Source organism: Hetaerina americana, unplaced genomic scaffold (genome assembly GCF_022747635.1).
Source record: "Hetaerina americana unplaced genomic scaffold, ioHetAmer1.1.p SCAF_11, whole genome shotgun sequence".
Classification (NCBI taxonomy): domain Eukaryota; kingdom Metazoa; phylum Arthropoda; class Insecta; order Odonata; family Calopterygidae; genus Hetaerina; species Hetaerina americana.
Window position 1 is genome coordinate 9,542,002 of NW_027286181.1, and position 15,797 is coordinate 9,557,798.

The window sequence follows — 15,797 nt, forward strand, 5'->3', positions numbered from 1 at the left end:
CAGCAGTCCAGTGCTTTACCCCCTGGACTGCCGCGACCCACGTCAAAGAACCATGGGTACTATAATTTTTAGGGCATGAAATATCTATAGCTTTTAATTTCTACAGAGAGTTTTGATAATTTTCAAAAAGATTGGATTTGGGATGAAAGCTTAGACAAGGTTTGTATAAAAAGTATCTGTCCAATTTTTTCCTGACGTGTGCGTGTAGTGCTGAATTCAGACCGTTGGTTCAAGTGTGTGCATTAATGCAGATCGTATTGACATTAATAAGATGACAGTGCACACCATTATCCCTGAAAATTTGGCAATGCAAAACATCTGCACTAAACTCCTTCTGAAGGTCTTGATGGTCGACCAAGAGTAGAGTCGAGTGTCTGCTTGCGAAGGCCTGCAAGGCAACGCGATCATTCCCTAACCCCCTAGCATTCCCGACTCAGCACCAGCGGACTGTTTCCTATTCCTAAAAGTGAAATCCTCTCTCAAAGGAAACCACCATGGGGCCATGTGTGCCGTCAAAGAAGCTTGCCCTTACCCTTAAAAGCCTTCCGGAATCCGCCCACCAGGAAGCCTTTGAGTTGTGAAAAAGCTACTGGCAAAAGTGTGTCGACACTCTTAAGAGATATACTTTGAAGAATTTTGAGGCATTGTAAAAATATTTGAAATAAATTATTTTTTTTCGAAAATTTTCCCGATACTTTTTACACAAAGCATGTATGACAGAGGTGACCAACACACCAAATGGTTACTTTCCTTTAGGATTATAAAGTTAGTTAGTATCATGTTATTGGAAAAATTACAATATCTACAGGGGGTCTGAAGGTAATGGACAGAGGGAAGTTGAAATTAAATGGGCCCAGAACAAAATCATCTGTTATTCTTGAGAATGACAATGAGTAAGGGTAAACAGCAAAATAGAGAAACAATTGGATTAGTATGCATATCTAGGTAGAATGCTAGGGGAAGATGGTAGGACAAAGGCATGCAAATGGCAGCAAAAATGTTATTGGTATGTAACAATTAGAGAGTGGAAAAGTCATTCAAAGTTCCTCCTCATTAGTCACATGAAAGTGAAACTAGAATACGCCAGAATAAGTAAAGATGTTGATCAAAGGCAGCTGGTATTGAGGACTAAGGTGATTGTCGTAAGAGGATGAGAGTAAGAGAGATTGATTGGAAGGGGGGTTGGTGGTAAGAAACACACATTAATCTGCACATAGTGATCTGTGATATTATTTTCTAGCATAATATGAGAAAATCAACACTTTTTTCTAATAATTTGACCAAATCAAAATAATGAATTTGAATAAAATATATTTAAAATCTTATTTATCTCAGAAAAAGGATTAATAGTCCTTCCCTGAAATAAAGGGTGAACTTTAATTCTTCCTACGATCTGATAGAACTTGTCTGTAGTTTTGTTTTAAGTAGCAAGACAAACTGGAAAATATGACAATACTTCACTAACTCAAGTCTTCCTTCATAAAATACCTTTGGAAAAATATTGTATTGAAGGAGGAAAAAAGCAAAGAACAAAAACATTTTTTCCAGTGATTTTTCTTTCAATTCCTGGACTTTTTCCAGGTTGGTGGCAGCCATGAGTAAGTGGCTTATGAGAGAATGCACAATGGATGCATTAGTTTGCCAGCAGCAAGAAAGAAGTGTGTCCTATTCAGTGCATGTTTTGCCCTTAGATGACCTGATCAATTAGCAGGATATTATAAGCTACAAAAAATATGCACTGCATCACTTCAGTCCCTTTGTGCTATATATCGTTTGGTTTACAAGGTGTATGTAAATATTATTATCTTTTGTCAATGTTCTCTCCAATGTGAAGTTTTGGATCAAATATTCCTCTTCTGTAATTCCACATTAATTAAAATACATCATAGACATATTTTATGACTAGAATCTCTACATCAGCAATTTTACTCACAATCTGCTCATTGGTCAAATCAAACAGCCGTGGCCCAAGAATGGCAGGAGCAAAAAAACGAAGAAATATAAAGCCGGATATCACAGAATAACGCACTTCCATATTTTCTGAAATGAAAATCATTAAATCATGCTATTAAAAACCCAGCAGTCTCAATATCTGGATTCCTTTCAAGTGTGCACCGCCAACAATACGGACATATTCACATTTGAAAGAGCCAGGAATTCACATGTTGAAATGAAATGGCACAAGAACATTTCAATTACTATAAAGCTGAAACTATGGAAAATCATTAGTGCCTCCCTCTAGGAGCGGCAATATAAGAAAAATGAACGAGATGAAAATAGTTTTCATTATTCTGTTTTATTTTCATACTATAATATTTCCACATCATTAATATTGACATACTGTTTTCCAATCAGCATTTGTATTTACATTAGGTATTCACATATGCTAATGAATTCTAAATTCAACCTTTTGAGAATTTGTCAAGTTCTTACTTCCAGGTAATCTACAGGTATAATGCTGTAGAAGTCCATGAATTCTGAACTATCTAAACTCAAATATGAAATTTGTTGGAATCCATAACGTATTAAACTTAGTTTATTTCAGTTAATTGAAGTAGAAAAAATTGGCACGGCAGACTTCTCTCCCAAAATATGTTTTGCATCAATTATATCCCAGGACGAATTGTTATTCATTAAAATTACCTGAAACTAGATTTAATCTATTTATTTGCCTTCACATTACAACAGAGTTACGAAAACATTGAAAACAAAAGACTTTCATAAAAGATAAGACAAAGTCATCAATAAGTACCTGAGTATCAACATATTTTGTACATTTATCATTTAAATGCAACAATTTCAGAGTGTAAAAATCATTCGCCTTGTCCGGGATTCGAACCTGGATCCCTCAATATCCAGTCAAGTGCTTTAGCCATTTAAGCTATCGAGGCATCCTCTTAAACTCTGAAATTTTGGGGCTTTTAAAGGAACTAGATGTGGTGAAATACCTTACATACAATGTCACGGGCATTCATAGTCGTGCGCGACGTGCCACAGTCCACGAGGTTAAAGCCCACTTTTAAACACGTAGGCTCTTTTTACCTTGACAAATTTCCAAAGAAACTGCGGGAGATTCCACAACAGTAACTCTGCCAATGCAACAGTAACTTTGCCAATGTTTTTAAAGTCTAGAGATTTGTTTGTAACTATCCATTGAATAGACATATATATTGGTGTTTCAAAATAATAATTTTGTTTAATTTTCAGTGCGACTTTATTTTTTGATGAACACTGAAATATGCATTCAAATTACTCTTTTTGATTATTTTTTTGGGGAAAAACCAAAGATATATTAACTCGAGATTATCCGTTTTTCAGATTATCTATGCTATTCTCACCATAGCACCTCAAAATTTTTATAAAATTACAATCATAAAGGCAATTAAATTCTTTGAAACGTCACACTTCGTACTTAAAAAAAATACAGGTTTGAAATACGACGACTTCCTTAAAAGTTATTAATTTCACAAAATAAAAGGTCAATCGTACGTTACGTTATAATTTAAATATTTTATTACACCCTGTACTTTCCCATTTTCTAATTCCTCACACTCTCTGGGAATTCCAGGCAAGGCAAGAACAAATGCATAGTTTTACTATTCAACAAATAAGCCATTGACTATCATCATTGCATTATTTTAATTAGTATATTGGATGACAAATACAAATCCACATCAGTGATCCTTTGTCAATCATTTGTATCTTCCTGGCTACGTGACTGGTTAATCTTTCTCAGGAAAATACATTCTAATAATTAACTTGATGATAATTGTGTGCTCTTGTAAAACTATTTTCCACCTTTATAAGAATGGTAGGAAAATGGAAAAAATGTACTTCTAATAAAAAAACTCGAATAAATCAATGGATGAAAAAGGAGAAACTCAATATATATCAATTTCCATCACAAACATACTTTCAGCATATTTCAGCAATGTGTTTTTTGATTTTCCGAGCTTATATCATGAGCATATACACTATCACATGGATAATACTGCAAGTTTACTGTATAATTATTAGATCTCTATTTATTAGAAATAATGATGAGATAATGCAAAGCTGTCAACTGTTGAAATATACTTTTAATGTGGTCATATAAGCTATTCATCCATATTCAACATTGAAGTTCATTTAGGATTAAAACTTAATCAAACATTGTCATGAACAGTAGGTCATCCATTACCACATTTTTTGCTGGCTGTTGTGAGAAATGTGAAATTTAAAACAGGCAAATGACAGCAAAAAAACTTACTATAAGGGCAGGAGAAAGTTAAATGATTACAATTGGAAGATGAATGAATTGCCAAACATTTCTGTTGTTATGTTAAACAATAAAGCAGCCTTAGATTCTTGGTATAAAATAGCTAGAATGGTTCATATTAAATATAAAGAAATGAAATACATGCTCTCATGAACAGTTATTCAGATAAATTGACAGGATATTTAGTGTCCTTTTAAACCGAAAGTAAAAAAACAATACTCAGGAAGAAACCTTATAATGGTCAAATTCACATTATACACCTACCTGGAAAATAAGTGCTGGCTAACTCCTTGAGATCATGGAAGGTTTGGCACAATAATTTTGGGCAATGAAATGCTGAGTGAATTATAGCCTGGAATGCTTTTTCTACATATTCCTGAAAAGTAACAAACTATTACTTCAAGTTACATAATCGGAAGCAAAAATTTGAATTATTAGCAGAGATGAATGAAATTTAAAACTTGCAAATACAAAAAAAAATTATAATAGAGTATGTCTCCCTTTACGGAAATTTACAAACTATAAATTCATCAGAATGATAACTCAAAATCAACTCCAATATTCTTTTAATGACATACCTTGTTTCGCTAAGTTTACAAGCTTTTTTTAAATCAAACTTCAACTTTGAGAAAGGGGCCACCATTGGTTTCTTGATATCGCACTTGCATAGAAGTTGATCGTCATTACAAGAGAGATCATTTTACATCTAACTTCATGAAAAAATGCTTTCCTTGGAAATTTTTGCTTCCTTCAGAAATTTTGAAAGATAACCAATTACCGCATAATGTTCCACACCTACACACATTTTCATAATACCAAGATTTTGCTCTTATAACAATATCAATATGAAACAGTTTAGAAAAAGAATAAAAATGTAGGATGGCTCCTGGTTCAAGTGTTAAGTTCGGCTGATATCGGATACAGAGTGAAAGTTGTGCAAGATACATATACTGAATAACAAAATTCAAATTAGAACTACAGATCCAACTTGAGATTTTAATGGAGAATTATTACTTTCCTGTTTTCTTACCCCATTGACACACATCCAATCATTGACGGAATGAATATAAGACATAGCATTACAAAGGATCGCACATTACGAGGGATCATAAAAAACCATTTATTCATTGCATATGCAAAACTGCAAATGAAAAATGATACAATAGGAATTGTAACCCTGGATAATGGTTAAAAACAGGGAATGGCTAAAACACAAGCTATCTGTCATATATCCTAGGCAGATTCAATGAGCGAGATTTATTTAAGCACAGACAAAGTCAACTTGCCTTGAGATTTGTAACGCCAGCTTCCACCAGAGTGGCATCCCGTACACGAGTGGGATCAATCTCGCAGGGCTTCCGCTCCCTAATAACACATTCCACAACCGGCTTGAGAGTGGTGTGTAAGTAGTGGAGGCCGGCAAGTTTCATGAACTCGTCCATCAGCTTTGACACCAAAGAGTTCCCTCGGAATATAGTATTCACATCACTGGGCAGAAAAAGAATGAAACCTCACTGTAAGCAAGTATGACTTGATACAAATGTTTTACAACTTTAAATTTTTACATGGATTAATTATGAATTGATAAAATTTGCATCTCATTTTTTAACAGTTCTCAGACACTTTTTCATTGAAAACAAATGTAAATCCATGCATATATTCCAAGCCCATTTCAAAATCACACGTAGAACACTTTATAGGAATTTTTTAACGAGTTGAAATCACAGTTAAGTCAGAAGAAATAAATACCCATGGATAATGGAGCTTGCTGTTCTGGAAATTTTCCCAGACATCACAATCAAAATAAGAGCAACTTCTCCCTCCCTTCGACACACTTTAACAAAAACATCATATTCGCCTCATGCACACACATATTTCAGTGGATGTATTAACAATTTCAAATTCAATCTGTGAGATAATTTGTACACAGACAGTTTCCAAAATGAATTGGTACAAAATTTAAGGAATTATAAGAAGAACATGGCATGGTGTGTGGCTGAGGTGCTGCTGAATAAATATAAATGTGTGCAGGATAGCATGAGATTTATGTAGGTTTAGAACTGAATAGGGGACAATGTTACATGACATAGGTACACACTGAGATTGCACAATTGTGAAAATAACTAGGTATTTCCTGAGAAATTATAAATACCACACTGACAGAAATCACACTTTGGTTTTATTTAGAGTCTAGGTATCTTAAATAGCATTTAACGATGTGCAATTATCAGGGTCAATTAATTGTTTTTTTTAAATTTATGTGAAGGGCATGGATATCGGTTCTTGAATTTCACAGAGCACTGAATTAAATTTGCCATAAGCTGTTCCCCATATTTCTCTGCCTTTAACCCCTTCCACTTCAATTTATTTTCTGAATATCGTAGCCCTATTCATTTTTTCTGTGGTTCTTTTAAAATAGTATGGTGGGTAATGAAATGATATTTTGTAGTTGGCAATCAACGTAGAATAGTGAAATAAAAAGTTATTATTATTTCATATTGTAAAGTATCTAGTTAAATGATTTTTTTCCTCAAGACATTTTTCTTTTTAACTACAACTGTAATAAAAATAATATTAAATATTAACAAAAAAGAAAATTACATCTATTTTTTTTTAGATAATCTATTAGATTATAACAAATGATGGCATGCTTCAAGATGCACAAATACAATGAATTATCGTGTGAATTCTATCAATGACAAAATCCAGCAATGGTGATTAGTGCGTAATTTTGATACACCAGCTATTTACTCCATGAAAGCTACTTCTTCCCACAATTTTATGTTGAGACAATTCGTCAATATATGTCTGAATAAGACTGTGATTTGATGGAAAAATTGGATGATTGTTATTTGATGATATGATAACTATTTTTCAATGGGGAATCATTTATCTCTTGATTCAAAGGAAGAAAAAAAACCCTGCTCCTACCACCTTTTCTTCTCATATAATCAAATGGAGCCGTAGGTTAGTACCACAAAAGAGAAAACAAGTACCACAAATAGAAAACTACACTCTGTCAACTCACGTTACTTTGGAAATTTCCCACTGGGCCAGGGTGCGAATGAGAGGAACAATGAGCTTGTGGTGGGTGAACACTCTGACCAGGGGCTGTGCTGCATCCAACTTGCTGCCAGCCACCTCTCCCAGAATGTAGGCCGCACTTGAGGTTATGGGCTGGAAGGAAACAAACCAAAAGGCAATTACGCAGACTGTAATATTTGATATTGAGCATTCAACGAACAATTTTCAACCCATCAAAGTGTAAACTTGTAAATTAAAGAGTTTGCCAGAATGGCATACACAAATAGGTGTAAAAAATTATGAAAACCTTCTTTTAACACACCTCATCCGTTGGACTACGAAGAATGAGTTTACGTAGATCATCATAAGCATGGCTAGCCAGGACATGATCTACTATGTACTCTATTCGAAGTCGTAAATTGCCCAAATCTGTTTTCCTTGGTCTATTGTGATGCCTTGGCCTAAGAAAGTACCTAAGAAAACAAAGAGCAAAAATCCATAAGGAGAAATTGCAATATGAAGCATGCATACTTTTTTCAATGACAGCCCACAATCTTTATGCAGGGGCTCATTTCTAAAAGCCATAAGTCAGCTTAAAATATTAATCGTAATTGGCATATACAAGTCTTCGGATGATAACAAATGGTGCATTACCTTCCTCCGTTACACTATATGGAGATTTGAAAGTTATACAGGTACATTACATTTTGAACTTTTCAGAGGACTTATAAATTGATTTGGGGATCTGAGAAACACATTTGCAGGATTCCAAAGAAACTGCGGGAGATGCCGCAACAGTAACTTTTAATGGAGTCATCCACTAATGTGCATTTCAATGCAAAAATTTCAGAGAGTAAAAATCATTCGCCTTGACTGGGATGATCCCAGTCAAGGCGAATGATTTTTACACTCTAAAATTGTGCATTGACATTTGCAGGAATTTGCAATCTAAACACATTGGTGAGGCACAGCAGTGCTGCCTCTTGTGACCCCTTAATTAGACACTTACAGTACATGGACGTATTCTGCCAGATTAGTGAGGGTTTGCTGGACCATTTTTGACAGCATAAGAGATTAAATTCTTTTCCATAATAATGGCACAAAAATAACACCCAAGTCTAGCATATTAAGGCAAGGTCTTCTGCTTAACTGATGCTCACTAATGTTGTTTAATTTTCCTTGAGATGGTGAGTACTACCTCACCTAATTCCAGAAGTTTATTATTAAGAAATATTACAATTATTATTGGTGAAGGTATTATATGGTAGAAGGAATGTAAACTTAACTAAACTAACTCTTGACTAAAAACTATCTCTCTAAAATATAACTGAATGAAATTGAGATGAATCTCATAGGCCATCAAAATTATAGAAATTACAAAAGACAAAATTTCAAATTTCTTAGCCAAATGGTTCTCAAATTTTTGCATATTTATTCATCTCACTTAAACGCAAGTACTATTTATTGTTCTAAGCAAAATGCTGTGCTCTATAAATAATGCATCCCTTGAATTCAGCCTGTATGAAGTGAAACACTTACCATGCTTCTTTTCTCTGACCTGTTTCCTTACCTAAGGGCAAACGCACCTCACCAAGGAAAACATGGTCAGAAATGGCAGAGGGTGCATCATGCCAGAGTGCCACACGGACCTCGGGAGTGAAGGAACCCCGGCGCATAGAGGAAGTTCTTCCACTGCTGCTGAGACTATTGCTATCTTCTTTTTCGTCATCTTCTCTAGTGCTTTCAAAGCTCTGAGACCAATCTTCCCATGAAAACTATTAGCGGAAGAAATGAGAGTGTTAGTCAAAATTGACAAGAAACCAATTTCAACTAAAGAGCTCATCCAGGTGACAATATATTAACTTTCACATCTCAGTCATTCTATAATTTGTGAATATTTTCCAGGAGCCATTTTTCTTATAACCATCAGAACTTTTGGGGTTTCATGAACCCAGAAATCACAGTTATCTAAATGGAAAATTTTCATTTGATGACCTCTTTGTAACCAATCTGCACATGGTCATACAACTTAGAGGTACTCTTTAAAACAACCAATTTTACATGAAATACTGACTCAATTCGGAAATCTTTCTTGGGAGGGATGGCTGGTTAAGTTTTGTAGACCAGTTTTTCAATGCTCTTATGCATTCAATATCAATACATACTAACTGCATTTGAAAGTACACTGGCATTTGTTTTTAAGAATCGAAGTCAGTGGAATTATTCAAAAGCAGGAATATAGTTTCAATATCATCTGACTATCACTGGAAAGTGAGAGTTTTGTCAGTTAAGCCATTCACTCACATGATTTCCCCATAAATTATGAAAGTGAAGCTGTGAGCTATTGGCTATGAGATGTTGGAAGCAATATTCTAAGCTAGTATAATTACAATGACAAAATGAACTCCTACACCAGTGTTTCAGCCAACACCGTGGTGATCTATAGGAACGAGGGATGTATTGCAAAAAAATCTAAGCACAGAGAAGTCATGTTTGATGAAGTATAGACAATGTAATGAGTGTTATGGGAGTCTTCTTTGAGCTTTCATTTTCTTTGATGCACACCCCTCCTCTACACAGAAGGTTGCCGCCCCAAACTAAATGCAAGCATAAGAGTTAGTTTCTTGGTTGTATATATATTGGCTGACAATATTACAACAACTAAAAAGACTAGCTGCTGTACAAATTCACAATGAAAAATTATATCAGAACACTACTGATCATCCATTTTCCTCTTCCCAACATTTCAATTGTGATGGAATTTCATTTTATTGAATAATGAAAGACTTAGAGCATGCTTCCTGTAAGTGATTACCTCTTCAAAATGCAATCTCAGCAGCAACTCACCTCAAATGAAAATACCTCATCAAATCGAGGGCAAACAGTTTTTTTCTTCACCTTGGTCTTTTTACTTTCTTGCTTGGTGTTGGGATGGCATAGGGTCACAGTAGCAAAAGGGTCACAGGAACCATTCTTTATCGTGAGATCACTGCATTCAATAATTCTAAAATATAAAAATTAACAAGGCACATAAACTATTTGTATTTATAAACACTTAGATATAGTACTACATAAATATTCATACCTGTAGTTTAATAAAATAAAAAAAATTGCACCTAAGTATGCTTGCACATAGCTTACACAATAAAATATGGGGAGAGTTCTAGACAGAATAATCATAAATTTTTTGATTGCATCACCTATCATGCAAAAAGTTAATTGTATGTTATACTGTTATCTTTGCATTAAAATATTTAGTGATTTGACTCAAGTATTGTGTCAACAGCAGCTGTTCAAAGCTGAAACACATTCAGTTTCCCTATGGCAGCAATAGAGGCAATATACAAAGCTGCATTGATGTGTTGCTTTTGCCTGAACAAATTATAAGCCAGGGCCTACGTAATAATACTAGAATGCGTGCAGAGTCTGCCCTTCCCTATAGCATAGCTAAGAGATGATTCAATATACATAAAGGGGGCAGGCATTTGATACCTGAGGAAATTGGTTCTTGAGCTCCAGCCAACGCTCTTTTTGTATAGCTTGGTGGGTTTCAAGAAATTCGTGGCGAAATCATGATTATGTCACAGCAATCAATGTGAGGTGCGTTCCCTACTCTGCATTTAGACCTAACTGAGGCCAATGTGACTTTTTCCTGCTCTCCTATTTCAAGAAACACCTCTTTGGAAAGCATTTTTCCACATTAGAAGGATGCATAGGTCAACTAAACATTTCACAACTTGAAACAAATACTGATGATGCAATACTGGAGTCGAATCAATGAAACTTGAGCCAAATATACATTACATATAAAACAAATAATTAAAAACAAAATTATTTATTTGAACAATAAATTTTCCACAAACAAATTATAACACTTCATTGGACAATGCTCAATTTAACACATTCACTGTTGTTTGTCATATGACAAGTTCCCAGTAAGACTTTTTTTTTTGCATTTGGTAGATACAACATTAAAATCCTCAATTTCTTATCTCATTACGAGTGACAGAGTTATGAAAAACTCTGCCATTTTCCTGGAAGATTATTAAGGGATTATTTTCAAGATGCTCTCTTTTTCTTTACACTAGTTATTTTTAACTTGTCCACTAATAAAAAAAACAATTTGTTTGTCTAACAATTCTGAGACTATATAAATGTCCATTTGGCACCCATTAATTCAACCTACTATATATCACTTACCTTAGACTCAATCTATAAAGACTGAGTTCGAAACCACCACATGATATCTGTACAGGTTCCACAATATGCTCAATGTGAGCTTTTCCCTAAAACGAAAATGTTGCTAAAATGAATATAACATCAATTAAATATGTAAATTTATTTCTTCATCCAGAATTCTACCAGAATGAATTAAGTATGATGAATATATGGTACTTTGAATAGTTGTGCTAATATTTTTCATAACCAACTTAAAATAATAATATATTTTAATTGTGCAAAAAATTCAAATTCATATCAATAAAATTCAAGAATGAAATTCAAATGATGTAAATTACAACTGAGATTTTTTAAAGATCGAGGGCTTTCCGACTCGCGGTATTAGAAAGAATAACTAGCGTTAACTAACTCTACAAGAGTAATTACTTGAACTTCACTGTCAGCATCAACAGGCTGTATTCCAAACCAATGATCTTGCCCATGAAACCTGGGCAGTTCTTCCCGCTTGATGGCAACCTTTCCTAGGGCTCTCTCCACCCTTGCAGGCCTATCTCTCTCACCTCGATCGTGGACATAGACGGATAAATGCCTGAAGTGTCGAGGAACCTCAAACTGGAACTCTTCCCCAAAGAAGGGACTGCAAAATTAATACAAAAACCGCCGTAAAGTTGCTCACCAAAAATTTAAATGTTTAAGCATTACTAAAATATATTTTACATTAAAACTTACTTAAGACTCCTTTCGGATGTAGTAGTTCGAAAAATTTCTTCTTGATCCAACGACAAGGTACAATAGACTTCCCTCTGGCCAACTGAGCCATGGCTCCTGGGTGGCAGATTTTTCGCTTCTCCTAAGATGTCATAATGCAAATATTTTGTAGGTTTAACACACTCTAATAAAAGGCGACAGATCATTAACATTGCCGAAAATTAGAAAATAATAACATTTCTAGAAAAACACAAAATGCATCAACCTTAAGACTAGAGAAATAATTACCGTCTATAAAATACAAAGCACTTTCACATTTAATGATAAAATTTATAATAAAAAATCGGATTGTAGATGCACTAACAATGAATTACACAAGTACATTTCAGCATAGAATTCCTTGAATTACATTACCCCTAATTGGCTTTTGCAACAACATTGTACTACTATTAAAAACTGCAAATAAAAAGCCTTGTATACATAATATGTGCGCTCGACGTAACAAAACAAACATCTGTTTTCCGTTGAAAAACTTCCAATGGACAGTTGACATTTCACTCTAGCTTTAAAAGCTTTCCCTTCTGTGGTTACATTAACACTGGATTCAGTTATTTAAGGTATTGATTTAATGCTAATTAATTGTAATTTTTAATGAAAACAAAGGATGCTACGCTTTGCTTGTGTTGCCGAAACACCACCTGTTACACTAGTATTGGCACACGAGGTGCAAACGAGCATAATACAGCAAGAAAGTTTCTTCATGACAACTCGAATATTAGATTAAATGCCAGATAATCACAAGTGATGTATTAAGTCATACTACTCACCTATTTTGATTTTTAAGCTTTCCTTCACTCTCACCTTCTCCGCATCCTCCGCCATGTTGCCTCCATTCCTGCCTCTGCCTGCTACCCCTTTAAGTTCGACCACATGCACAGCAGGCCGACTTCCTGAATGGCGCAATCTTCAATTCTCATTGTTTCAGCCACACCTCTTGCTGTGGGCTTCGTTTCATCGCACCCTATTCATGAAATATGGCAACATATTCTTCAATCCTGGATTAGAAATACACTTTTAATCTTTAAATATTATCCTATAAACTTATATTTAGCATGGAAATTATTGCGAAATTCCTTTTCTTTCTTTAACCCTAATTTTACATATGTTGTAGTCCTAAAAGAATAAAGACACGTTTTCGCTCAAATAAGTTGAAATGCTTTAATTTTTACCCGTTTACTAATAAACATAAACAGAATACGCACATTCAATTCCAAGAGAAAATTACGGGCATAATGATAAGAGATATCCGGTTTTGATATTGAGTCATCCTACTAGAAAATCGCTTACCGCAAAACAAAAACGCTTTTCATCATTTCAAGAAACATAGTCACTGGAACTCGGACTGTAAAATGTTTAATTAAATGAATTCATAAACAAAATCAACCCATATTTTCCTTTGAGGATTTAAAAATGGTGCCCGTAAAGATCATAGCGGAAATCTATAATGGCTTCAAAGATGGAGTAGAATGAGTTTTAAGAACATTAATGTTTGAATACTAACAACTCTTAAGAATTTTACTGCCATAAAAGTCGCCGAGACGGGGTGGGTCGCTGGGTGACTCACGCGCTGGGTATCCCAATAGCCTCGCGTTCGAATTCTGCTTTGGTAAGGGCGTTGCGTTTCCTCGTAAAGGACTCTTTACTGCGGAGTTTACTTTGTGATATCATTAAAGCACCTAAATTCGAAGTAACCGATAAGATTCAAACGAATACACTCGAAAAGATAAAACATTACTTCTTCGCATTGGTTTGATACAACACTCATTGGTTTTCCTTCTGACTGTAAGGAAAGTACATGAAAAGTTTTCTACTGGCCTACTTCTAGCACAGTATTTGCATTCAATAGATGGACAAAATCAATATTAAACTGTGCACTACCCAACACAATCCAAAAACACCGATTTTTTAATACTTATTAAAAAGCGGACGGAATTCTGTTGTATGACAAAAAATTAACCGTGCAACAACATAAATAATGATTTTTATGGACAAAGTCGAGTCAAAAATATTTTTGCTGGTAATGCATGCACTAACCTTTATAGAAAGACGGTCGTGGATCGGTAATTCAAAGTCATAATTTAATCTAATGAGATCTATTTTTATTTTGGACTGTATTTCTTCAAGATTTAATTTCTGGGGATGAAATTTTAATGGCGAAAAAAATGAAAGCCTGAGGTAATGGTGCACTTAAGAACGCCAAAGATTCACTGTTTCTACGATTGAAAACATTGCAATAAAAAATTATCAACCACCTAAAGCTAAATCTGAGAATGGCCCCTATATTTCAAGGTTCCACCACGGGACCATTCCAGGTAAATTTTGGAAAGGGAGAATCCTTGTTCTCCCCCTGTACTAATCCCTGTTCCCTTCCTCATTTCCTTCTGTTCATCCTGGAACTTAAAGATTTCCAGAAATTGTTACGGGGGATCTGGAACTTAAAGATTTCCAGAAATTGTTATGGGGGATTTGCAATGAATACATTTGGGGGAACATTTGACATGGTAGCCGCAAATGAAAATTGAAATGGACGAACTTTGGCGGCAATAAACCATCACAAACGGAAATGAGACCTTACCTAGACATTTTTAGGACTGTACCGACTGAGGTGCCATGGCAGCGAAAAATACAGCTTTAAAATACGAAATATAATTCCTCAGTTCCAATATGAGCATTTAACTGAGAAACAATCGAAAAATAAGTCTTTCCACCTTCCATTCCTCCTTCACCCGATTATTCAAATTGCATGTTTGTTAACATGGCAAAAGTATAATAATACGTAAATACATTTGTGTAACTGAGAGTACTGGAATAAAAATCAAAATTTCTCACTTAAGTCTCAGTTAGGTGGAAACTACATATCATTTGAAAATAATAATTAAAAAACGCCGAACTTAGCCGTTCCTGATCCACCGAAAAGTCCATTTTTCTATCCTTTGAAAATTCCCGTCCCTGAGGACGTAATTCCACTCACGCCCGTTTCGATTTCAGCTACACATTGCGGGATTCCACCCAAGATATTTAGCCGATGCATTTGGGAAGTAATAGCGGCTCAACCAACGTCCTAGAAATTCACCCACAGATATTTAATTAGAAATTCGTACACGTCCTTCCGCACTTAACTCCGCACATGACAGATAAAAAATATACGTATCTATTTAATTGCAGCATTAATTTCAGCGATTGCTATTTCATGCTGCGGTTCGTATACGGCGTCGCAGTAGTAGCGGAGACGCGAGAGGACCTGCAAGCAAATCGGAATACTATGGACCAAGTACATCGGGAATATAATATGAGCATCAACAGAAGAAAACTGAAATCCTCGTGTGTTGAAGACAGAAGCTGATTGCAGATATCACAATTCGAGGAGTGAAACTATAGCAAGTGGAATCCTTCATCTATTTGGGCGGCAGGAAAACTTGGGATGGAAGAAGCTCGACCGACATCGAGCGAAGAATCGCACAAGCAAAGAAGGCGTTCATTGAGAAGAGGCGACTACTACTATGTTCAAAAAACATAATATTGCAAACAAGGAAACAGTTCGTCAAATCGTTCGCGTGGAGCATTGTAC

General features: G+C 35.0%; 1 protein-coding gene across 1 annotated transcript in view; it reads right to left on the minus strand.

Annotated features, from left to right (window-relative positions):
• The window catches only part of RasGAP1 (Ras GTPase activating protein 1), a 33,143-nt gene extending 20,074 nt beyond the window's left edge, over nt 1-13,069 (minus strand). Inside the window, exons 1-11 of the mRNA XM_071599387.1 lie at nt 12,997-13,069; nt 12,191-12,311; nt 11,888-12,098; nt 11,483-11,568; nt 10,130-10,286; nt 8,822-9,057; nt 7,605-7,755; nt 7,287-7,435; nt 5,545-5,746; nt 4,523-4,634; nt 1,934-2,040 (exon numbers count right to left, since the gene is read on the minus strand). Coding sequence (XP_071455488.1) covers nt 1,934-2,040; nt 4,523-4,634; nt 5,545-5,746; nt 7,287-7,435; nt 7,605-7,755; nt 8,822-9,057; nt 10,130-10,286; nt 11,483-11,568; nt 11,888-12,098; nt 12,191-12,311; nt 12,997-13,051 — 1,587 coding nt within the window. The 5' untranslated portion in view covers nt 13,052-13,069. The remainder of the gene's footprint in view (nt 1-1,933; nt 2,041-4,522; nt 4,635-5,544; nt 5,747-7,286; nt 7,436-7,604; nt 7,756-8,821; nt 9,058-10,129; nt 10,287-11,482; nt 11,569-11,887; nt 12,099-12,190; nt 12,312-12,996) is intronic.
• Between the last annotated feature and the right edge of the window lie 2,728 nt (nt 13,070-15,797).